Source organism: Podospora pseudoanserina, chromosome 6 (genome assembly GCF_035222485.1).
Source record: "Podospora pseudoanserina strain CBS 124.78 chromosome 6, whole genome shotgun sequence".
NCBI lineage: Eukaryota > Fungi > Ascomycota > Sordariomycetes > Sordariales > Podosporaceae > Podospora > Podospora pseudoanserina.
Genome location: NC_085925.1, coordinates 1,701,047 through 1,722,335, shown reverse-complemented (window position 1 = coordinate 1,722,335; position 21,289 = coordinate 1,701,047). Strand labels below are relative to the sequence as shown.

Below are 21,289 nucleotides of genomic sequence, written 5' to 3'. Positions count from 1 at the left end.
ATGCGCCGCGACACCCTCACCATCCCAGGCCTCTCCCACGTCGTGATCCACTTCCTGGCCGACAACCCCGGTATCTGGGCTCTTCACTGCCACATAGCTTGGTACATACATACCTACCTACCTATCCCACTCCCCCTTACACACACACCTCATTAACCCCTTCTTTTTACAAACAGGCACATGGAAGCAGGCATGCTCCTCACCTTCCTCGAACGCCCCGACGACCTAAAGCACCTCGTCCACGACATGAACCCATCCACCAAACAACTCTCCATAAGCTTTTGCTCCGATTACAGGTAGACACACCAAGACGACATGACAGAAAACACACAAAACTCGCGCGTGGAAAACTTGGTATTCGAAAACTCTCTTCATTCATTTCCAAACCATAACAACTAATGTACATATGAGGGGGGATTTCCCAATTATATTGTGATGGTATCGTGTGTGGACCGTGTATATACAAATACACACAATGCGACCCTCTTTGTTTTGTGATCCGAGAGGGAAAACCCCTTCCCTCAATTTCCCGTCCCATTTCCCGACCCCATCTTAGTCGTCAGAATTCGTAAGATGATTCCTGCCCCCAAGTGAAAAAAATCAAAAGCAGGCCAAAGTTTTTTGATGCTCAAAACGCCATCCGCCGTCTGCATGAATAAACACACCGGATAAGCCTCGCGAGCCTCCGAAAAACCGAGATATATGAGTACAAGAATACACTGGAGTAGCCTCTCCAACCTAATCAGACATGTGAAAGGAAAATATGTGGGGTATAGTGATTAAGAGACAGAAGACGCTTAGGCCTTGGGCTCGTCCTTCTTCTCGCCCTCGGTGCTGGAGGTGGACTCGCCAGCCTCGTTGCGGGCCTTGTGCATCTTGTCAAAGAGGTTAAGGGAAGCCATCTGGAGCTCATCGGTCTTCTCCTTGATCTCGGCGGCGGTGGCGGTGCTCTCACCAGACTGAGACTTGGTGACGAACTCACGGAGAGAGGTGATCTTCTCACGGATCTGGTCGGCCTCAGTCTTGTCGAGCTTGTCGGCATACTCGTTGAGAGCCTTCTCGGTATCAGTGAGGACGGAGTCGGCACGGTTGGCAGTCTCAATGACGGCCTTGCGCTCCTTGTCCTGCTCAGCATACTTCTCAGACTCCTCAACCATCTGCTGAATCTCAGAGTCGGAGAGACCAGAGCCGGAGGCAATGGTGATGGACTGGTCCTTGTTGGTGGACTTGTCCTTGGCGTGGACGTGGACGATGGAATCGGCGTCAATGTCGAAGGTAACCTCGATCTGGGGGACACCACGGTGGGCAGGGGGGATGCCGACAAGCTGGAAGTTGCCGAGGAGCTTGTTGTCACGGACAAGCTCACGCTCACCCTGGTAGACCTTGATCTCGACGGCAGTCTGGAAATCAGCGGCAGTGGAGAAGACCTGAGACTTCTTGGTGGGGATGGTGGTGTTGCGGTTGATCAAACGGGTGAAGACACCGCCGAGGGTCTCGATACCGAGGGAGAGGGGAGTGACATCGAGAAGGAGGAGGTCCTTGACCTCACCGGAGAGAACAGCACCCTGGACGGCGGCACCAATGGCGACAGCCTCATCGGGGTTGACGGACTTGGCAGGGTCACGGCCGAAGATGCTCTTGACGGACTCGGCAACCTTGGGCATGCGGGTCATACCACCGACGAGGATAACCTCCTGGATGTCCTTGGCCTGGAGGTTGGCATCCTTGAGAGCCTTTCGGACGGGCTCAACGGTGCGCTTGATAAGGGGATCCATCATGGACTCGAGCTGAGCACGGGAAAGCTTGATGTTGATGTGCTTGGGACCGGAGGCATCAGCAGTGATGAAGGGAAGGTTGATGTCGGTCTGGAGGGAAGAAGAAAGCTCGATCTTGGCCTTCTCAGCGGCCTCGCGGATTCTCTGGATGGCCATGCGGTCACCGGTGAGATCAATGTTGGAGTCCTTCTTGAACTGCTGAACGATGTGGCGGACGAGAGAGATATCAAAATCCTCACCACCAAGATGGGTGTCACCGTTGGTGGACTTGACCTCGAAGACACCGTTCTGGATCTCGAGAACGGAGATATCGAAAGTACCACCGCCAAGATCGTAGACAGCGACAACGCGGTCAGCCTCCTTCTCAAGACCGTAGGCGAGAGCAGCGGCAGTGGGCTCATTGACGACACGGAGAACGTTGAGGCCGGCAATCTGACCAGCATCCTTGGTGGCCTGACGCTGGGAGTCGTTGAAGTAGGCGGGGACGGTAACAACGGCGTTCTTGACGGGCTTGCTGAGGTAGGCCTCGGCGGTCTCCTTCATCTTGTTGAGGACAAAGCCACCAATCTGAGATGGCGAGTACTTCTGGCCACGAGCCTCAACCCAGGCGTCACCGTTGGTGTGCTGGACGATCTTGTATGGGACCTCCTTGATATCTCTCTGAACCTCGGCGTCGGTGAACTTGCGACCAATTAACCGCTTGGTGGCGAAGAGGGTGTTCTCTGGGTTCACAACGGCCTGGCGCTTGGCCGCCACACCAACGAGGCGCTCGCCATCCTCGGCGAAGGCAACGACTGATGGGGTGGTGCGGGCACCTTCTGAGTTCTCAATGATCTTGGGGGTCTTGCCCTCCATGATGGCGACAGCAGAGTTTGTTGTGCCTAGAGAGTCGAATTGTTAGCATCCATGACCGTTTGCTGACGTAGCCGTCGGGGAGGAGAAAAAACTCACCAAGATCGATACCGATGACGGCACCCTTGACCTTCTCCTCTGTGGACTCGTACCGCCTCTGGGCAAAGGCGGGTGTCCTCCTGAGCATACCCGCACGGGCAGCTACTGTGGAAGCTCTGGGAAGCTGTATTCATGGCTGGTCAGCACAATTCGTGGTCTGGCATGGGTGGTTCGAGCTCTTGGGAAGCAGTTTGGAGCTTTGCGATGAGCAGATATCCGGATGATGCGGGGTTACTTACAGTGCGGGAAAGACGAGTGGACATCATCTTGAGGAATCCAATTCAAAACAACCTGTGAGAACAGGATGGGAAGGAAACAGAAAGCAAAAACCAGACGGCGGGGGAGGGTATGGATTGGTGATGGGGAACAGGGAGGAGGGAAAAAAGACGGCAAGGCAAGGCAAGGTCTTTTGTACTGGGCAAAAAATTTCGAGCAGCACGGTCATCGAACCTTGGAAGGCGTTGGAAATTTCGCAGAGCGCCCACGGCCTAGCGGGTGGACCCGCAAAGCACGGACCATTTCTAGAGAAAATGCCCCCGCGTAAAGCCGGGGAGACGAGGACAAGGCGGCGAGACACGTGACGAGCCATTGTGTAATTATTCTTCAAGTCATTTGACGCAGAACTTTTTTTTGTTTTTTTTTTGTTTTCGTTGGTATATGAAACCGCCGTGATTGCCATCCCGGTGCTGGAGATTACCCTCTCAGTTTCTCAGTTTCAGTGTGGAGGAGAAGCAAGCTGTTGCGGACAAGGTCCGGTGATACCGGCGATACCCATCTATTTTTCGGCACGGCGCTCGCTTTTCACGATCAGGGCCGGGCTGACTGGGGTCACCTTCCGAAGCCGCTCACCCGCAATGGAGCTTTGTCCACGGCAGTCGGGAGAACGGTGGAGAATCAATCGCAGCCCCGAGGTTTCGTCTGCTGTTGGTCCGAGCCCGCAATCAATTGTTTTGTCGGCAGCGGTTCAGTTGGAGACCATCCAAGGTGATGATTGCGTCACAGTTGTACTTGGCCCTGTGAACGGTAATTGCGGGCTTTTGCCAGCAACCAAAGAATATTAGTACTCTGTATTTAAAGAAGCCATAGTTGTATATCTTCTTCTCATCATTATTATTAATGCCTATTGTCTGTCCCCCAAGACCAGCCCAGCCAGCCGTCCCTCATCTTTGTGGGGCTTGCCTTTCTTCCAGTCAGTTGTACCTATTGTGGCGAGGGGCCTTTATACTTTACGCGACGCAGCAACAGGCACAAGCAGCAGCACCAGCAGCAAGCGGCACGCAACATTAAGCTTGCAAGCAGTTCAGACCTCGACCTCTCAACTTTGCCTTTTTACCACTCGAGCCACCCCGTACCCAAGCAATTACTCCGCCTTCTCGACAATGACGACTGTCATCTGAGAGGCCTCTCCCAACCTTGTCCATTATCGCCAGCGACACTTGCTTTTGCTTTGCTTTTCCAAATCGCCCACCACCCCATTTGATGGTTCGCATCACCGTGGCACATCCTCGCCAAGACATCGGCAACCATGGCTGTCACTCGCGACGGGTAAGGGCAAACTCCAATACACACCTACAATGCGCTTGACGATGGCTAACCTGATGGCTGCAACCGCAGTTACAACTCCACCGAGCATCTTATTCAAGCAAAGCCCCGACGACACTATCGGACTGCAGTTCGGTGGCAGTATGTCAAATGTCTTTTCCCCAGCAGCCCTTGTCCTACCTGTCTAATACAACTGTGCACATCCTAGGCATTGGCAATTGCGATCCCTTATTGGAGTCCATGGTCAAGATGCCGTCTTCTTTCCGCTGGTGGCGGGGGAGCGGCACATAACAGTTCAACGATTAAACACCACGACTGGCGAATCCGAGACGGTCAAACGGTTGTCGTTCCCACCTAGGTGTCTGGTAGCGCGCAATGGCTGGATCTGCTGTGGAGGCGAGAAGGGCGCCTTCAGTGCCTTCCGGGTCGACGAGCCTTGCGCCGAAGACGATATCGAAACACTCCTCGAACTACATCTGCGCGACCGAGCTGCTGGGATGCCGCTGGACATGTCCCGATCAACCCGAGCGAATGCTGGCAAAAATTCAGTGGCTCGGAGCAGGCATTGTGGCAAAGATAGGGTGAACTGCATCACTCTATGGTTCACACCTACATTGCAAAAGCCATGCAAGGGGGCTTACGACGAGGGTGTTGCCGTTTTGGCCAACAACGATAGCACCGTTATTGTTGCCAGTCTGTGTAACATGGAGACACTCGACGAAATCAAGTATCCCGACTTTATGAACCGCGCCGTCATTTCCCCGGACGGACAGCTTCTGTGTGCCATTAGCGACGACCCCTATCTTTATATCCACAAGAGGAGGTTGAAGAAGTCACAAGCCGCAGGCATCTCCTTCTCCATTTCGGGCCAGCCGCTGTACGAGTGGACGCCATGTAGAAAGATCCAGTTGGAGAGCCAGAGCAAGGATGACCGATCAGATAACAGGTCGAGACCCAACCTTATTCATGAGCCTTTGAGTGTATACTAACAGAACAACAGGGGCAGTTTTGCACTGTGTTTCTCGAGTACTGGTAGATATCTTGCGGTGGGAACCCAGTACGGAACCATCTCAGTATTCGATGTGGCGGCACTTGACGTAGCAACCGCCGATCCCGTATGCGCTGTTTTTACCACGTCACGACCAAACCAAGACTTTGGTGCCGTGCGTGATATGGCCTTTGCGCCAGGCCCTATCGATCTGCTGGCTTGGACCGAGGACCGGGGCAGGGTAGGCATCGCAGACATTCGTACCGGGTTTGACAAGAGGCAGATTCTGTACCTGGACCAGGACGATGACTTTGAGCACTTGCCGGTGGTGGACCGAGACACTATTGACCCTCGTCTGATTGAGGAATTCCGGCGTGAGAGAGGTGACATCCTTTCTAACTTTTCCAGCACCCTGGACTTGGCTGGCGAGCGGCAGGGCCGGAGACCAGATGTACGAGAAGCATTGGAGAGATACAACATACCACTAACACCTGAAGAGACAGTTGTTCTGGAAGCCATTCAAGGTAGCCGAAGGCGTGAGATGGTGGCCCTAGAAGCAGTGGAGGGTGGCCGGCGGGCCTCTGAACGGTGGGGGTCGTCGACCAGTTTTCCGAGGGCAACATCGAACAGCGGCGGTGCCAATGAAAGCGGCACCGGTAGCGGATCGAGGACGGGGACGGGGACTGGTACTGGTGCTGGGAGCGGAGCGGGAAACGGAGCGGGCACCAGCAGATCCCCATGGGCTGAGCGAGGCTCACGATCATCCTTGACTCCTGGTGCCGCGAGAACACGAGACCGTAGCGCGAGCGTTTCTCGTGCCGTTGACGATCTCCTTGGGAACGTTCGCGACCAGAGGGAACGGCTTCGCGACAACCTGCGCATGCGCGAGGAACAGACACGCACGGCGCGGGAAGGTTACAGCAGTACCAGCAACACTGCTGCTGCTGCCACCGGCGGCAGCTTTATTGCAGAGAGACGGCGGTATGCAGCACCCCTTTCGTCGCGTCCTCCTGTTTCAGGTTCTCGAATTGATACTTCGGATCGGCGGGCGCTGGTGGCGCGGCTGATGGCCAACGCGAACCCGGCTTCCTCTGCGAGCAGATGGGACAACGTGGAGGCATTGTACGGCGGCCCCTCACCCCAACTTGTTGTTTCTCTGCTCACCGCAGCGGATGTCCCTACCACAAGCTCTTCTGAGGATGCCCCGTTTACTGACCTGCAACGGCGTATTAGAGCAGCGTACCTGATGCGAGAGCTGGAGGAGAGCCCGACGAGGCGCATGTTTGGGTCCATTGTGCCGTCCCATATCCGACCGGAACCCTATGACACAGCTGGCTTGTCGTGGAGCGAAGACGGTGAGGTCTTGTAAGTTGTGCTTTTCGGGTGTCTTGTTATGGCTTCATGCTGACTGTCTGTCAACAGGTTTGTCGGCGCCGAGAGTGGCGTGTACGAATTCCACATCAACAAGCTGAGTCGGAAGCTTTTCCCAAGCATGGAATTCCGCTAGGTCTCGACGATCCAGTGTGTCATCTTACAGCTTTGTCCCCAGTTTCTTTCGGCAAGGACAGGACACCTTCTAATTTCACTTAATTGATGTTTTCTCTGGCTTGGGTTTTTCGCTTGTTATGAGGAACGCAAAGGCTGCATATATGATCTTTTCGACGGCGTTATCGCGATTTCATTTTCTTCACTTTCAATCGCGTCTGGGATTTTCTGAGGGACTGGGGCAACATTCTACTTGAGCCAGGAGCGAAATAGGCTATTATAACGACACGACACGGACGCGCTACTCACAAACACCTACGCACGAACTTTTCTAGAACCTGTTCACCTACAAGCCTGTTTTCCGAAAATGGGAGGGAGTGACTGGGGGGGAAGGGAGAGGACACGAAAAGTTCCTGCATTAATGGACTATTGTTTACCTAGGAATTTGAACTTGTATGAGGGAGGAAGGGAGGGGGAATGAATTGGAGGGGCTCAACAAGATTGGCCACCTACACACATTGTGATGAGAGGGGGGGACAATATTATTAGCAAGGCTGAGAGAGGGAAAAGGCGAAGGGGGAGGAGAATTTTATTCTATTTTTACATGTTTGCTTTGAATGTCTACCCCGTTTGTTGTACCGAAGCCCCTTTCTTGGAGGGGGAAAGTGTGTAGTTATATATATATGGTTCATTGATCCCATTTGATATCGCTCAGCATTCATGAGCACGTTGACAAAGTCACTCTCGAGATACGATCATGTTGACCATGAAATTTAGCGTGATATTTCCCTCCCCTAGATAGCCCAAACCACGCCTCTCGCAATGCTCATGCCTGCTAATCAAGTAGTGCTGCTCGCCCATGCCGGCTGAGAAACCCATTAAAAAACGTCCTAGAATAAAAAGAAGACTCAAGAAAGATTGAAAGAAACACCCCCCACACCCATCTTTCCTCAGACTCAAAGCAGGGGCCGGCTTATATACAAACTCCTCATAACAGTCCTCCCCCCTTTTCTGGGGGGCTCTGTAGGATCAAGTAAAAAAAATAAAAATCAATAGCAACAACAACACTACTTCAAACACCCTTCCTTCCCTTGTCGCTAAATAAGAACAAACCCACCACCACCTCTCCCTTTTCCCCTCTCACCACCCACCCACTCAAGCCTCTCCAAAAATAACATGACTATTCTCAATCAAAAACTGCACCGCCAAATTCTTGACATGCATGTCCGTCATCTCCTTCTCCAGACTGTGATCCCTCATAATCGTCGGCGCAAACACCACGGCCAAGTTCTTGGGGGACATCTACACATTCTCCGTCAGCCACCACATTCAAGCAAACAAACCAAGAATAATCACATACCAAATTCTCCCTCTCCCTACTGGCCACCCTAGCAAGATGAAACATCAAAAACTCCAGACAGTCTCGATGCTTTGGCGGCAGCGTATTAATCGTCCTCCTCATGTGCGCGCACCTCTCGCTCTCGTCTTGGATTGCTTTTCCCACTGTCAGCATTTACCTCTCCCTGTAAGGAGCCCAAGAAAAAACTTACTGTTGCTCTCCAAAATCCTCTCATAAACATCAAACGTCAACAGCGGCGTCGGCAACTTCCGGAAATACTGCTTCAGCACGCTCGTCACAGCCGTAATGTCCAAGTCGGGATCCGATATGTCAAAGTCCCCATTCTTGTCAAACCCTTCCTGTATCATCTTGACCTGCGAGTTGCCGCCCGTTTTCCGGTAGATACCCTCAATGTCCATGCCCCGCAGCTCCACCTCCTCAATGCAGCGCGTGACGACGTTGGGTATCTGACGGCGTTCATAATCCGCCCTCTCGACCAGTTCCGATCCGAACAACGTGCTTGGTGCTTCGGCTGCTGCCGGTGCTGGGACATTGTTCATGGACTGGGACTTGGTCATCGCCTGCTGTTGCTGCTTCTTGCCAAAGAAGCCAAAACCTTGACGCTGGTCGGTGTTGACTCTGTTCACGCCCATAGGTGGCGGTGGAGGCGGGATCGTGGTGACTGGTGACTCGACCTGAGCGACCGTCATGTTGTACGGGATGCCAATGCTGTCGCTGTTCAGCGTCTGAGGGGCGCCAATGCGAGGATTGCCTTCTTGTGCCTGGAAGGCACCTGCCGCACGGTTGATGCCCTTCGTGATGTTGTGCGCAACCTTGCTTGACCCCTTTTTCCAGTTGAACTTTTTGACTTGACCCTTGCGAATATTCACCACTGTTGGGCCCTCAAGGATGGGCTCCTCAACATCAGTGCCCATGAGGGTGGTTCCAGTCTGCATGCTGGCGGTATCCAAGTTGACCGAGGACGAGCCCTTGGAATGGCTGTAGATGCCAAGACCATTTGGAGGCATCTTGAGATCACCATTATTGATCTGCTGCTTGAACCTCTCTTGGATTTGGTGTGTAAGATCGTTGTTCAGATCAGCCAACTGCGCATTCTTGGACGAAAGTTGCTCAAACTCGAGAAGGGCGCGGTCGCGGTCGGCAATGGCTTGATTCCTTTCCTCGAGCAGGTCATCCCGCTCAGCGTGGAGTTGCTCGATCGCTGCCGTCATGTTTTGCTTGACCTTCTCCAGCTTTTGCACAAAGTCTTTGATGGCAGACTCCTCCAGCTCCCGGGGATCCAGGGGTTCGCTCGTCTTCTTTGCCCGCTCCACATAACCGGCCAAAACCTCAAGCTGCCGGATCATAATCTCTGTCTGGGTATCAAGAACAGACACAGTCTTTCTCTTTTCCACAAGTTTCTTGTTTAAGTTCTTGAGATCCTTCTCGGTGTTGAACTGTCGCTCGAGCTCTGCAACGCGCTGCTCCGAGTTTCTGAGCTGCCGCTTCAGGAACATTGGATCATCATGGGCAGCTCCGGAGAGCGAGATCGGGCTGCTGATGTCGGGAACATGGCCACCGTTCGTTGGGTCTTCAGCAATTGGCGTTCTAGGCCAACGGGGCGAAGTGGTGCCTCGAGTCGTCTCGCTGACGCTCCTGCTGTGACCGACCCTCGCCTGGTGTGTAGCGGTTTCGGCACTATTATGTCGCCCGTGACGAACGGCATTGGACACACGGCGCAGTATAGATGAAGAGCCCTCGTCGGTACCAAGGATTCTAGCCATGTCCTCATCCATGCTGAAGTCGCCACCAGCACTCCACCGCGGCAACTTGGGTGATACCTTCCCTTCCTCATTCACTGAGCTCACAGATCCCCTAGGTGTTCGTTGCCCAGCCTGCGACGGCGGCGGTGGTGGAGCTGCCCGTGGTTGCATGTAGGTGTCGCTTAGTTTTTGTTCGGGAGCCGCTGGACGAACTTGTAGCTCGCCATTCCGAGGCGGTGGCTGTGGTACTTCTTTGCGCGCTACCGGCTTGGGCCCAGAAAGATCCGACCTGTTGGACAGTGAATCTATCGATGGCCGGATAGCATCTTCGTCCCTCAACCGGGAGTCCTGAGAAGCTCGGGGAGGCGTAACTCTTTCAGTCAAATTCGAAGGAGACGGCGAGTTGTTGTTCGCAGTGTTTGAAAGCGGTTCCCTTTTTCTGGACGGTGCTGGCGGTGGTCTTGTGGGAGCTGAAGCGTCGATAGAACCACCCGACAAAGAATTACTCCTGGAGTTGACAAGCTTTTTGCTCTTGGGGGCGTCCTGCAGTTTGAACTCATCGTTTGTGGGTGTCCTCCCATTCGAAGGCCTCCTTTCCTCGCCAATTCCTGGCGATGTCTGGGGTTTGCCGTTCCGCTTCGAAAGCTTCCTCGCTGGTCTTTCGTACTGTGGTACTTCATAGTCGGACGACGGTTGTCTGCCCTTTTCTTGGAAAGCGATATGGGGCGTGGATGCTGCGGATTCCGATCTCTTGTCCTGGGATGGACTTGGCTTCGGTGCACTGAAGTAATCTCTCTCCTGTTTCCTCCTGCTCGAGTCGGTAAAAGTATCGGACATGGACTGTGGCGTCAGTGAAGGGGCAGGGCTGGGATCCAGCGCTACCGGGATGAAGAATCCTTCGCCATCTCCAATGTTCATATCGCCAGAAAGAATGGTTGAGTTTCGGTTGTTCCGATAGTTTTGCTGAGGTGGCGCAAGCGATGGCTCTTTCGAAGAGTCTTGGGTTCGTTCGGGAGAAAGCTCGTTCCTCGAAACGCTGCGCGAAGACGACTCGTTGATGCCACCATACGCATTACGAGGACGCGGCGACAGCTCGGTAGGCGTGTCGGAGTCGGGGGTTGCCCTATCGCCCGAGAACGCTATAGGAGGGACGGCGTTTGGCGGCAAGGCGGGCAGGGACTTGTCTGTGATCATGGGCGACGCATCCTTTTCTCGTTGCTTTGCTTGAGCTGCTGCTTTTGATTTCTTGCGTCGTCTTGCCATGAGGGACTCGTGGCAGTTCATGCAAAAGATGCCGTGTGATGTGCGGGCATATCGCAGGTTCTCGATCTTCCTCTTGCAGTTCCTGCAGCGGAAGCAGCTTGCACAAAAAGCCTGGTCTCCGGTTAGGATGGCAAGGTCTTCAATCTTATTATTGCAAGCGCTGCAGCTGTAGGTGCAGTTGTTGCAGATGAGGGAACCATCTCCAAGCAGGAGCAGGTTCGCATCCGAGTCGAGTAGCGTGTTACATGTGTTGCAACGAAAGCAGTCAAGATGCCATCGGTTTCCAGCTGTAGCGCAAAATGTCAGCACCATCCGAGCCCCTTTATAGAGTTGGAACATCATACCCAATTCAAAGGCTTTGCCCTCCTCGAGGATCTGTCATGTATTAGACGTGGCCAAGACTCCGAGCTCAAGGCGGAGGCGAAACCTACCTCTCCGCACCCTTTGCAGGGAAAGACATCCTCCGTCTCCATGGGGCTATCCAGATAGTCATCCATGGCTATGTTATATATGGTTTCTCTTGTTTTGTTGCGTTCTCTCGGTGGTGGCCCGAGGTGATGGAGAATCAAGCATCAAGTACGATCAAGGCAGAGCGGTGGGATGGCAGCCAACAGCACCCGAGTATCGCATAAACAGGATCACTTGTCACAATCCAAAAAACAAATTAAAAAAGAAAGAAGAAAAAAGGAGTATCTGTCCGATCGTGTTTTCTTGCAGCGGCCGAGGCGGGAGTGTGGAGGGGTCAACAAAGGCAAAGGCCGGCCCCTTGTTCGTTCGTGAGTATATATTCGTAGACCGCCGTGAAAGCGTCGTCGAGCGTTGGGAATTATTTGTTGGACGTGAGAATCGACGGTTCGTGCCGGCAGACCAAGGGCACAGTGTCAATGCCGAGGATGGCACCGGCGACAGGCGACAGTCGGTCGGTGGAGAGAAGGATTACTTAGACAAGAACGGACGAGTCCAGAGAGGCTCGGAGAGGGGCGACGGCGATGGAAAGATGGGAGCGTCGGGCTGACTTGTCGCTCTCGGCGGAGAAGTGCGGGCACGGAGAGTTGCCAGGTCCTGGACAAGTGCGCCCGTTGCAGGGGAAGTGGAGCAATCGGTAGGTCTGGCAGTTTGCAGATGGGTGCAGGTGAGGTGCAGGACAGCTGAGAAATGGCTGGCTGTGGGACGGCCGCGATGATAGAGAGCGTCTGAGCGAGCAAAAGCGCGGTGAGAGGAGGGAGGTGAGCACGAAGCACAAACTGAACACAATTGTCGCAACCGCCGGCCAGGGCATGCTCCAGCAGCTGGAAATGGGAGAGGGAGAGCTCAAGGAAATGGCAGCAGTTGTGAATGGAAAGTGATGACCCTGTTGAGAACGGGCCAAGCCCAGGGGTTTAGTGGGAGGGTTTAGTGGAGGTCAGGGGGAGCCTACAGGGGTCATATGGGAACCAATTACGTCTTGGCTACAATCCATCCGACTTCACCATATCTAGTACCTATGTCAAGAGCATCTCTCTCTCTCTCTCTCTTTCTCTCTCTCTCTCTCTCTCAACATGCATATGTATTCATTTCGGCTTTCTGCGTAGCTAATCACTGTTCTTCCATCCTTGCCCCGCCATCTGAGCTTGTTTGTCCAACCCTCACCTCTCGCGACCTCGGCAGAGCAGCCCGAATCCTTTCCGAAAGGTTTTATGTCAGTGGCCAGGCTGTTTTCTCCTCACAGCTTTGGACGAATCGACAGCCATGGTTTACAGCATACAACACCGTACCCGCCGACAATAGGGCCAGGCTGGGGTTGACCGGTGATGAAGACATCTAGTTTACTGGATGTGCTTGATGCCGTGCCACGAGCACGCAGACGTGATGTTGCACACCCGAGTTCCTGGGAGGGCTGACGGACAGCAAGTCCTGGTGCTTTTGTTGCTGGCAACGCTGTTGGCGGCACCGGCAGATGGCCTGCAAGAAGGATATTTGCATATGGGGCCCGAGCCAGCCGCCTTAACTGCAACGCTTCCATGTTCCAGCACTGCGTTCTATTCAGCCACATTTGCTGACCATGTCTAGGTTGCTTGTCCAGTGGGATCAATAGACGACGACGGCGGGGCTGGGCGAACACTATGTTTCCCATCTGATGGACTGTGCCTCTGGCCAGCATTTCCATTGCGATACCACACCGACAAACTAAGAACGAGAATTAAACGTCTGATGGTCGGCGGCTGCTGTCGGCTGGGATCAGCAACGACATACCATCTTGAGATATATGAACAGCAACGCAGGCTTCTTCGGACGTTGCACAACACCCAGCAGACCAATCCGCTCACCACGTTCAACGTCCGGTTCACCTCGCACACACACACCACGTCGTCATCCTTACTTACCGCATCATACAAACATTCGGATACAGCCAATATCGTCTGGCCAAAGATGAAACTGCCGCCCTGGTGTAATTCGCCGAATCAAGGTACCGACACAAAATAGGGCACGGGTTACATATTCGCTGCCGCTTCCACCACGATGCATGTTTCAAGTCGATGAGCGAGCCTCTCATCATAGTAAGAAGGTCCCTGGACGCTCCTTCATATCCTTCCTTTCGGTGTGATCTCCCCATCCATCATAATATCTCGTCGTCGTAGTGTTTTGGCTACAGCTTTCGCACTAGCAACCCTGAAGATCTGCAAACCAGCTCGATATGCGATTGATCTTGAAATCCCACCCCCAGAAACCACCACATCCCGTTGGTTCCTTGGCGTTTCAGAATCTCAACCCCTGTCCCTGCATTGCTTCCCCACTTGAGCAACGAAAAAGGGACGACTTTCACCACCGAGATCAGTCATTCGCATATGATAGAACCATGTAAACACCAAAATAGCGGGACGTTCTATTGTCGATGGTTTGGTCAATTTGCAAGCCTATTTATGTATAACACTATATGCGGAAATTACATGAGACGTGAGCCGTTTGTGAAACATTGACTACCCGTACACCCCGGACCTGGTTCCTGGCCCTTTTTCCCCCGCATTTATTTGCCCAGGGGCATGTAGTAACGCACCTTTGTGGTGATCTTGATACGATTATAGTCTCAACCTCGAGGACGTCGTCTTGTGGGCTACAATGTGAGCATCAGGTACATGCGATATCTACAACATGGGCATGAGATTGGAGGGACGTGAGTGAATTTGGGGATGTGAGGGTGCTGCTACCAGTTACTCATCACTCACCCAATCAACAATTCTGAACCCTCGAGTTGCTGCGACACCTTTCATGGTGCATCAACGAATCACCACAACAACCGGTTGAAGCCCCCAAATCTCATGTATGCCCTTCTGCCCCTCAACTTCACTCTATAAATAAGCCCCATACCTCCCTCTAGGCGAGCCATCTTGCCTCACCTGCACAACATGCATACCCGTACACTCCATAATCTCACCATGTCCGTTTCAACCCTCTAGCCGAAAGTTCTCTGCAGATCTATAATTCCGTCAAAATGTGAAGCAAGGGAGGTACCGAACATGTCTGTCAATCAACGATCTTCAGGGTCCATAGCTTTCAGGGTCCATAGCTTTCAGGGTCCATATCTTTCAGGGTCCATATCTTTCAGGGTCCATATCTTTCAGGGTCCATATCTTTCAGGGTCCATATCTTTCAGGGTCCATCATCATCACGTAGCATTCTACAACCCCCAGATCCTGATCTTCCCGTCAAAGAATGTCTGTGAGTTTCTATAGGGAAGCTTGGATAGTATCATTAACGCACAGAACTTTGGCTCCATACCCGTACCAAGAAAGAACGGATCAAGTCAAAAGGGATGTCATCTTTACAAACACTGGAAAGACAACTTACCAGATCGGTAAGATATACGTACCTACCCATCCATACACTACCCCCAAAGTTGGATCGCTTGGAGGCAATCGTTCCGTTCAATGAGTAGGTTCCTATTCAGCCCATGAAACTTGTTCTTGACTGGCCATAATTGCTAGCAGTATTCATCACCACAAGGCCTCATCTCTAAACCAACGGTTCTGGCCAGAACCGTGAGTTACAAAGCCCCTCAAATGCCATCGCAATATTGTGATGATATAAGGTGCACCATTGCTGGCAAATCTACCCTATTGTTTTCCACGCTCTACCTAATAAATTCCCTTCCGAATCCAATCTCGCATATTCATCTCACTCTCCCCTCACCTCCTCTGCATTCATGAGCAGCTTTACGTAACCTGCCATGACTATCTTCACACGCCCCCCCAAGCCCAAAAACAGCGCCAATTTTTGGTGCAAACAACCGCCCAACACCCGTGGTATCTCATGCATCTAGATAGTAATTTGTCTAATCACAACCCCCTTCTTCCAGTCATGCAAAATGAAGAGAGAGAAAAGTCCATCATGTGCAACCCGATTCATCCTCTGCTTCCACCATAACATCCCATTTATTTGTAACTGTCGGCAACGGGTGTTGGCGGTCTTCTTGATTGTAATGACATACTATATGGCGCCTGTTGAAGTGTTGTTAGCAAGCTGGCACTGCTTGACCAATAGAAGAAGAGAAGCTTACAAGAGCAATTCTTCCGTTAACCACCCTCCACGCCAACTTCTTGACATTCCCATCTGCTGGCACCACCGCCGGCGAGAACTCAATGGCAAACATCTCACGAATGGCATACACCACTCTCTCGGCATACTTGCCATCCCGTTCAACATGAGCACCCCATGGCTCGTCAACAGTCTCTGGCGCGATTTCTGGGTCGCGGTCAAGGCAGTTCCGTACAATAGGCAGCAGGGCGTTCTCGGCTTCCTCAATGGTGAGCTCGGTACCCTCCTTCACAACCAACGGAATGCGGACCTCGAACGGCTCCGAGATCGACATGACGTTGTGCTTGCCGTGGTGGTGGTATCTGAACTCGTACACGCCCTGTGTCCACCAAAGCTTGTCACCCTCGAATACCATCTCGCCTTGTACAAGAGGGCCCTCGACACCTTCCGACTCGACCTTTTCATCATACGAAATAATGCCTTCGTCAGTGGTGGTGTCGTACTGGCCGCGGCACGTGGGGATCCAGCGGCCGAGGGATGGCACTTCAGTGAAATCCCTGTTGCGGTTGTCGGTGACCAAGTAGAGACCAACCCAGTCCTTCTTGCTGTGGTTGGCAGGAGCTGTCCACTTGACACGAATGGGAGCGCCATACTGGAAGACCTTGGTTTTGACATCCTTGGGGACACGAGCATCGGCACTTTCCTTCCGGGTAGCCTTCTCATCAGGAGCAATCAGCTGCTCGCCCTCCACGGAAAGCTTGTAGTGCTTGGGGTCATATCCAGCAAGATCGCGGTCGATACGGTTGATAGAGAGACGGAGGGGCTTGTGGAAGAGAGCGGTGGTGTCCTTGACGAAGTTGGAAGAGCCGGCAGAAAGTCTGGTAAGGGCGGCATCAATGAAGTCCTCAGCAAAGTGCTTGGTCTCATCGAGGACCTTGTCGACACCCTGTTGCCATCTCTTGACAGGGGCGGGAAGGGACTTCTTGACAAACTTGGTAAGACCGGCCTCCTTGCGGAGGTTCTGGCCGTAGATCTTTTGCATGTGAGGCTTCTCGACAAACGAAATGAATCCCAGCATCAAAAGCTGGCTGACAAGCGCCATGACGAAAACAGCCTTGCTCCAGGTAATGAGAGCCAAGCCCCAGAAACCAGCAGCACCAAGCACACGCTCGGGGTTGTTGAGGAAACGGTAGATGGAGTTGTACGTGGGTGGGCGGGGGCTCTCGAAGAAGAAATCACCATAGAACCAGCCAAACTCGCCAAGAGACTCGTAGATGCTAGAGGACGTCCAAAGCTGAAGAGCAATCAGACTGACACCAATCACATGCTTCAGGAGAACAGAACCGTAGCTCCAATCCTCAGGGTAGGTGTACATCTTCCAGCAGGCGGTCAAGAACGAGACGTGGCAGAGAATCATGCTGATGTGGTACAGGCCCTTCCACTGTCTCCAGGCCTCTCCGGTGCTCTCGCCAAATTTGAGGAAGTGCCTGGTATACATCTTCTTTTCGGACTGCTTCTTCAGGATGTAGCCCAAACCAACAGAGTACCAGAGACGCCAGAAGATAGCGTTCACAACAGCCAGAGTCTGGTAAGTGCGGGTGGTGGGAGTGACAACCGTCAAGGCGATGAAGCAGGCAACAATGATGAGAGAGGAAGCGTCGGTCACTCTGAAGAGATCGAAGCTTCCAATCATGTTGTGAACAGGCTGGGGGATATCAGAGTTCCCGTTAAGCTCCTTGGTGACCAAAGCATCGGCCTCGGTCTGGCTGCCAATCTCGGATTCGGCCCGGAGACGTGGGGGTGGCGGGTTGTAGGTCTTTTCGATGTGAGGATTCTCGACAAAGGCTAAGAAGACAAACTGGAGAGCGTGGGCAGCGATAGAGATGAAGAGAACATCGTAGCTAGCAGCCATCATCGAGATGCCGTAGTATCCAGCGTAGCCAATGGAGTACATGGGATGGGGGGCCATCTCGAAGACGCCATCGAAAGTCAGTTCCTGCTCGATCAGATAGAAGAAGTCTAGAAGGCAGTCAGCAAACCAACTGCAACCCTCATTTCCAAGCGCAAGTTCACTTACCGCCCCAGTACCAGGCATAGTCTTTCACCACTCTGTGCGCATCCAGCTTGACCCAAAGGTTGAAGCCAACAAGCGCAATACCCCCGACCCAACGGCCAAGAAGCATGCCCAACCCCTCATCCTCAGGCGTGTGGGCGCAGACAATGGCGAACAGGCAGTACGACACAAAGTCGCACATCAGGATCAGATCGACAATGCGACGGAAAGCAAGCCAGGTGTTGTACTCGATCGGAGCCTCATCCATCTTGTAGTCCTTGGGGATCTTAGTCTCGAGCTCCGTCTTGAGGAGGTTGTAAAGCCATGGCCGCGGGTTGGTGGCGGGTTGTTCAAAAGCCCTTAACCGACGAGCCCAGGTGACGAGGAGAGTGTATTTTGACTGAACAGTCAACAGATAGCCGATCCCAGCATTGTATGCAAGTCTCCAGAAGGTAAACGCAAATCCGAGCAGGTACTTGTTATAAGGCGCTGGCACAGCCCAAGCAAGCCAAATATGCAGGGCGAGAACACCGAGGACAATGTAATCGGACAGGTTCTTGGGTTCGCGAGGGTCTAATAATTGGGAGACCATGTCATGGGTCTCGGGCACGACGAAGACTATGGATGGTCGTCATGATTAGCACTTGCATCCTATGTTTTTTTTTTACAGCTTACAGCACCTTGCAGTAGGGCAGGTTAGGGGAAGAGGGGTCCAGGAGTTGGGCCTCCTGGGAGAGAAAGACTTGGGACGCATACCCGTTCCATCTGGAGTTCGGCCGTATGCCTTTTTCACATGGGCGTCTCGGTGGTCATCGCCCTTGTTCGAGTCGGAGTCGACATCACTAATGGACGGCGAGGGCAAGGGGATCTCAGACTGTTGGGGTTGGTTGTTGCGTTGGCGTGTGGTTTTGAGCCCCGCAGGGTCATCAATGGCAGTAGTTGTGCTCATGACTGATTTCCCTCGGCGTTTGTCGTCGGTGTTGAAGACCGATTTACAAGCAGAGACCAAGGTTGAGCTTTCCTGGCCCCGAGACCATCACCGAGTTTGTGGTGTGAGGGTTGAGATGGGGGTTTGAGGCTATAGGTGAGGAGAGGGAGGGAGGGGCAAAAAGAGAGCGAGTTCGAAGCAACGGGTTGGTCGTGTGATGGCAAAGACAAACCAAACCGCCCACGTTCCCGCGCCAAGAACAATTTAGGTTTGGGTGTTGCTGTGCCGTGTCTGCACGCGGTGTGGTAGACAGTTTTCTGTTCCAGGCTATGCCGGTGGTATCCCCGAGGGTCTGGCCTATCGGCTTTGTGTTTGGTCTTTTGCTGGGGAACAGGTTTTGCAGTCTGATGTCACAGAAATCCCAGGTTGTCGCCGGCAGTTGCTGTTTTGGAGATGATGGTCTTGGAGATAGATCCGCCCCGTCGCTTCAAAGTCTGGGGTTCCTGCTTTTATTTCACATGCACTTCCCTCTGGCTCTGCTTGAGCTTTGTGGGTTCGCGGGTTTGTAGGGGACCTTTGACGATTCTGTTGGACCAGTCGGCAGCGAGCGGACACTTCAGCGTACCCGCAGATAGGGACGAACGGCTTTTTCCAATTGGTTTATCGTTGGCGATTATCGATACTAGAAAATAAACCCCGGCCCAACGTGGGGTTGAATCTGTTTTGACACCATCTGGCATCTATTTTTTTTGTTTTGTTTCCAACGGTTTCTGGGGACCACCACGGCTTTCTACCCGCTGATGACGGTCCCATATCACGCACCCCTTTCCAGATTTCCGGGTTCTTTTTTCTCTTGGAGGGTGGGTGTGGCAAGGCAGGAACCGGTCGTTTTGACGTTGCACAACTTCTGCTAATTCCATCCTCGTTGGCCTGATGAGGGCTGCAAGTACCGGGTTGTGAGGTGCCATTGATTTGATTGGATTCTCATGCTCTGCCAGTGTTACACCTGGCGGCACCCGGCGGGCAGCTGAAACTGACGACGGCGAGGTTAACCGCCAGGGGTCAGCATGAAGAACCGCATGAATTCGATCCCTCTAGGGTTTCCTTGGGCGTTCATGATGGGATGAACTATCGGAGAATTGACAGACGTGTCTAGCGTTGTGTGGATAGCAGGGTCGTTTTCGGTGTCACCGCGATGTCAGGGGCACGACATATGTGGTGGACAATGAAGATATAAATCAAGCGCCACGGTGTTTCCCATCAGCCTTTTGGTCCCTCCTTGCTTCTTCTGTTCCAAGTGATCATATAAATCAACACATAGTTCGCAGATCATCCTGCTCTCATCGCTCCGTCCAACCAGGTTGCCATCATTCCTGGAACCTACTCGACTTGCACCAGCACCTCACATCGCCACCACCATGTTCCGCAGACGCCAACCACCCCCCTCAACAATAAACCCCATCCCCCTCCTCCCTCCCCTCCCGTTCCCCTTCTCCCTCCCTCCCCCTTCCTCACCCCCCAATCCCGCCCCCCCCCCCCCCCCCAACCCCCCAACTACCAATCCAAACCCCTCCCCCCTCCCCTCCCCGCCGGCATCCCCTCCACCCTCCCCCCATCTCCCCCCCCTCAACATCCCCAAAACCCGTCAACGCCCCGGGACAGCCGGAACCTCCGGCACTGAGGCCGCCCTAGCCCTCCAAACCCGCCAGATCTCCGCCCAACTCAAACAAGCCTCCCGCACCGAAAAAGCCTACCGCACCCGCAAACGAGCAGCCGCCGCCCGCGCCAACTACGCCGAGTCAAAAGACCATCTCAGACAAGCCTGGCTTCATTTCGCTCTTGGGATCCGACTCATGTTAGGTGTTGTAAAGTCATCCGCCTACGTGGCCAAAGAAAAGAAATACAAGTGGCAGGCTGGCAGAGAGGAGAAAAAAGCTGCAAAGGAGCAAGAAAAACAGAGGAAGCTGGAAGAGAGAACAGAAAAAGAGGGGAGGGTAGAAAGGAGTCCAGTCGACAGCGACCGCTTGGACAGGGCGCGCACAGCAAAGGGTGACGACCAGGGATACAGGCAAGAGGAAGACGTCATCAGTGACAACGAGGTCGAGATTGGTGACGGGGAAAAGCAGACAGAGGTGATGGTGGAAAAGGAGCTCCCTACGCCAAAGGAGGAGGACACGATTGATGAGGAGAGGGTTCAGACGAAGCGGTGGAAGGGGAAGGGACGGGCAAAGGGGAAGGGGAGGCAGTAAAGCCCTGGACAGAACAGGATTCATCATTCGAGATGGACCGGCGACATATTGCACAACACTCTCTTCTATTTATTTCCCTTTGCTTACATACACCACACTTGCAACTCCGCAGAGAAGCGGCAGACATTCACTGCTATTTCCTTGACACCCCTATCAACATTACACAATTAATGACGGATGAGACACGAACAAGAACCAGCAAAAGCGGGCACCGCAAGGAACAAAGTAAGACGGAGACCTATTACTAGGTTGTTTGGAGGCAGCGAATGATACCTGCATGGGAGTCTAAACGGGGGCTATGAATGCTGTATGAAAGGTGCTTCTTGTTGGCGCTCAAAAGCTGGTCTCTTTGTGTCTTTGCCAGACACCCGTTGAGACAATGAAGGCACAGAAGATGAAATTGCCTGCCCGTTCAAGATGGAGACCTGATAGTCATAATGG

At 53.2% G+C, this 21,289-nt stretch overlaps 6 protein-coding genes across 6 annotated transcripts; 3 read left to right on the top strand and 3 right to left on the bottom strand.

Annotated features, from left to right (window-relative positions):
• On the top strand, positions 1 to 2,195 carry FIO1 (iron transport multicopper oxidase Fio1; the record flags this gene model as incomplete). The annotated part of the gene is made up of 2 exons (XM_062940939.1): positions 1 to 101; positions 177 to 2,195. The coding sequence occupies 2 exons, from the start codon at positions 1 to 3 to the stop codon at positions 298 to 300; spliced, it is 225 nt and encodes a 74-aa protein (XP_062797488.1). The 3' UTR covers positions 301 to 2,195.
• Positions 606 to 3,207, bottom strand: SSC1 (Hsp70 ATPase ssc1). Its single transcript, XM_062940938.1, has 3 exons — positions 2,966 to 3,207; positions 2,727 to 2,850; positions 606 to 2,656 (listed from the first exon to the last, which is right to left on the bottom strand). The coding sequence occupies exons 1-3, from the start codon at positions 2,990 to 2,992 to the stop codon at positions 798 to 800; spliced, it is 2,010 nt and encodes a 669-aa protein (XP_062797487.1). The 5' UTR covers positions 2,993 to 3,207; the 3' UTR covers positions 606 to 797.
• A 168-nt stretch (positions 3,208 to 3,375) lies between these two features.
• QC764_602580 (uncharacterized protein) lies at positions 3,376 to 7,530 on the top strand. The gene is made up of 5 exons (XM_062948759.1): positions 3,376 to 4,271; positions 4,341 to 4,409; positions 4,477 to 5,214; positions 5,269 to 6,621; positions 6,679 to 7,530. Exons 1-5 carry the CDS (start codon positions 4,252 to 4,254, stop codon positions 6,761 to 6,763), a joined length of 2,265 nt encoding a protein of 754 aa, XP_062797486.1. The 5' UTR covers positions 3,376 to 4,251; the 3' UTR covers positions 6,764 to 7,530.
• Positions 7,531 to 7,681: 151 nt separating this feature from the next.
• On the bottom strand, positions 7,682 to 12,441 carry RGA2 (Rho-type gtpase-activating protein). The gene is made up of 4 exons (XM_062948760.1): positions 11,538 to 12,441; positions 8,292 to 11,481; positions 8,102 to 8,235; positions 7,682 to 8,043 (listed from the first exon to the last, which is right to left on the bottom strand). Exons 1-4 carry the CDS (start codon positions 11,601 to 11,603, stop codon positions 7,897 to 7,899), a joined length of 3,537 nt encoding a protein of 1,178 aa, XP_062797485.1. The 5' UTR covers positions 11,604 to 12,441; the 3' UTR covers positions 7,682 to 7,896.
• A 2,668-nt stretch (positions 12,442 to 15,109) lies between these two features.
• CHO2 (phosphatidylethanolamine N-methyltransferase) lies at positions 15,110 to 19,437 on the bottom strand. The gene is made up of 4 exons (XM_062948761.1): positions 18,428 to 19,437; positions 17,696 to 18,289; positions 15,641 to 17,637; positions 15,110 to 15,581 (listed from the first exon to the last, which is right to left on the bottom strand). The coding sequence occupies exons 1-4, from the start codon at positions 18,618 to 18,620 to the stop codon at positions 15,516 to 15,518; spliced, it is 2,850 nt and encodes a 949-aa protein (XP_062797484.1). The 5' UTR covers positions 18,621 to 19,437; the 3' UTR covers positions 15,110 to 15,515.
• Positions 19,438 to 20,017: 580 nt separating this feature from the next.
• On the top strand, positions 20,018 to 20,848 carry QC764_602605 (uncharacterized protein; the record flags this gene model as incomplete). Its single annotated transcript, XM_062948762.1, has 1 exon — positions 20,018 to 20,848. The coding sequence occupies one exon, from the start codon at positions 20,018 to 20,020 to the stop codon at positions 20,846 to 20,848; it is 831 nt and encodes a 276-aa protein (XP_062797483.1).
• Between the last annotated feature and the right edge of the window lie 441 nt (positions 20,849 to 21,289).

Coding starts and splice junctions, on each gene's coding strand:
- SSC1 (XM_062940938.1), bottom strand. CDS start 2,992: ATGATGTCCACTCGTCTTTCCCGCACT. Junction 2,851..2,965: donor CCACTCGTCTTTCCCGCACT/GTAAGTAACCCC, acceptor CCATGAATACAG/CTTCCCAGAGCTTCCACAGT. Junction 2,657..2,726: donor CGTCATCGGTATCGATCTTG/GTGAGTTTTTTC, acceptor TCGACTCTCTAG/GCACAACAAACTCTGCTGTC.
- CHO2 (XM_062948761.1), bottom strand. CDS start 18,620: ATGAGCACAACTACTGCCATTGATGACCCTGCGGGGCTCAAAACCACA. Junction 17,638..17,695: donor CTATGCCTGGTACTGGGGCG/GTAAGTGAACTT, acceptor ACTGCCTTCTAG/ACTTCTTCTATCTGATCGAG. Junction 15,582..15,640: donor TTAACGGAAGAATTGCTCTT/GTAAGCTTCTCT, acceptor ACACTTCAACAG/GCGCCATATAGTATGTCATT.
- RGA2 (XM_062948760.1), bottom strand. CDS start 11,603: ATGGATGACTATCTGGATAGCCCCATGGAGACGGAGGATGTCTTTCCC. Junction 11,482..11,537: donor CCTGCAAAGGGTGCGGAGAG/GTAGGTTTCGCC, acceptor AATACATGACAG/ATCCTCGAGGAGGGCAAAGC. Junction 8,044..8,101: donor GTAGGGAGAGGGAGAATTTG/GTATGTGATTAT, acceptor GAGAATGTGTAG/ATGTCCCCCAAGAACTTGGC.
- QC764_602580 (XM_062948759.1), top strand. CDS start 4,252: ATGGCTGTCACTCGCGACGG. Junction 4,272..4,340: donor ATGGCTGTCACTCGCGACGG/GTAAGGGCAAAC, acceptor CTGCAACCGCAG/TTACAACTCCACCGAGCATC. Junction 4,410..4,476: donor CGGACTGCAGTTCGGTGGCA/GTATGTCAAATG, acceptor TGCACATCCTAG/GCATTGGCAATTGCGATCCC.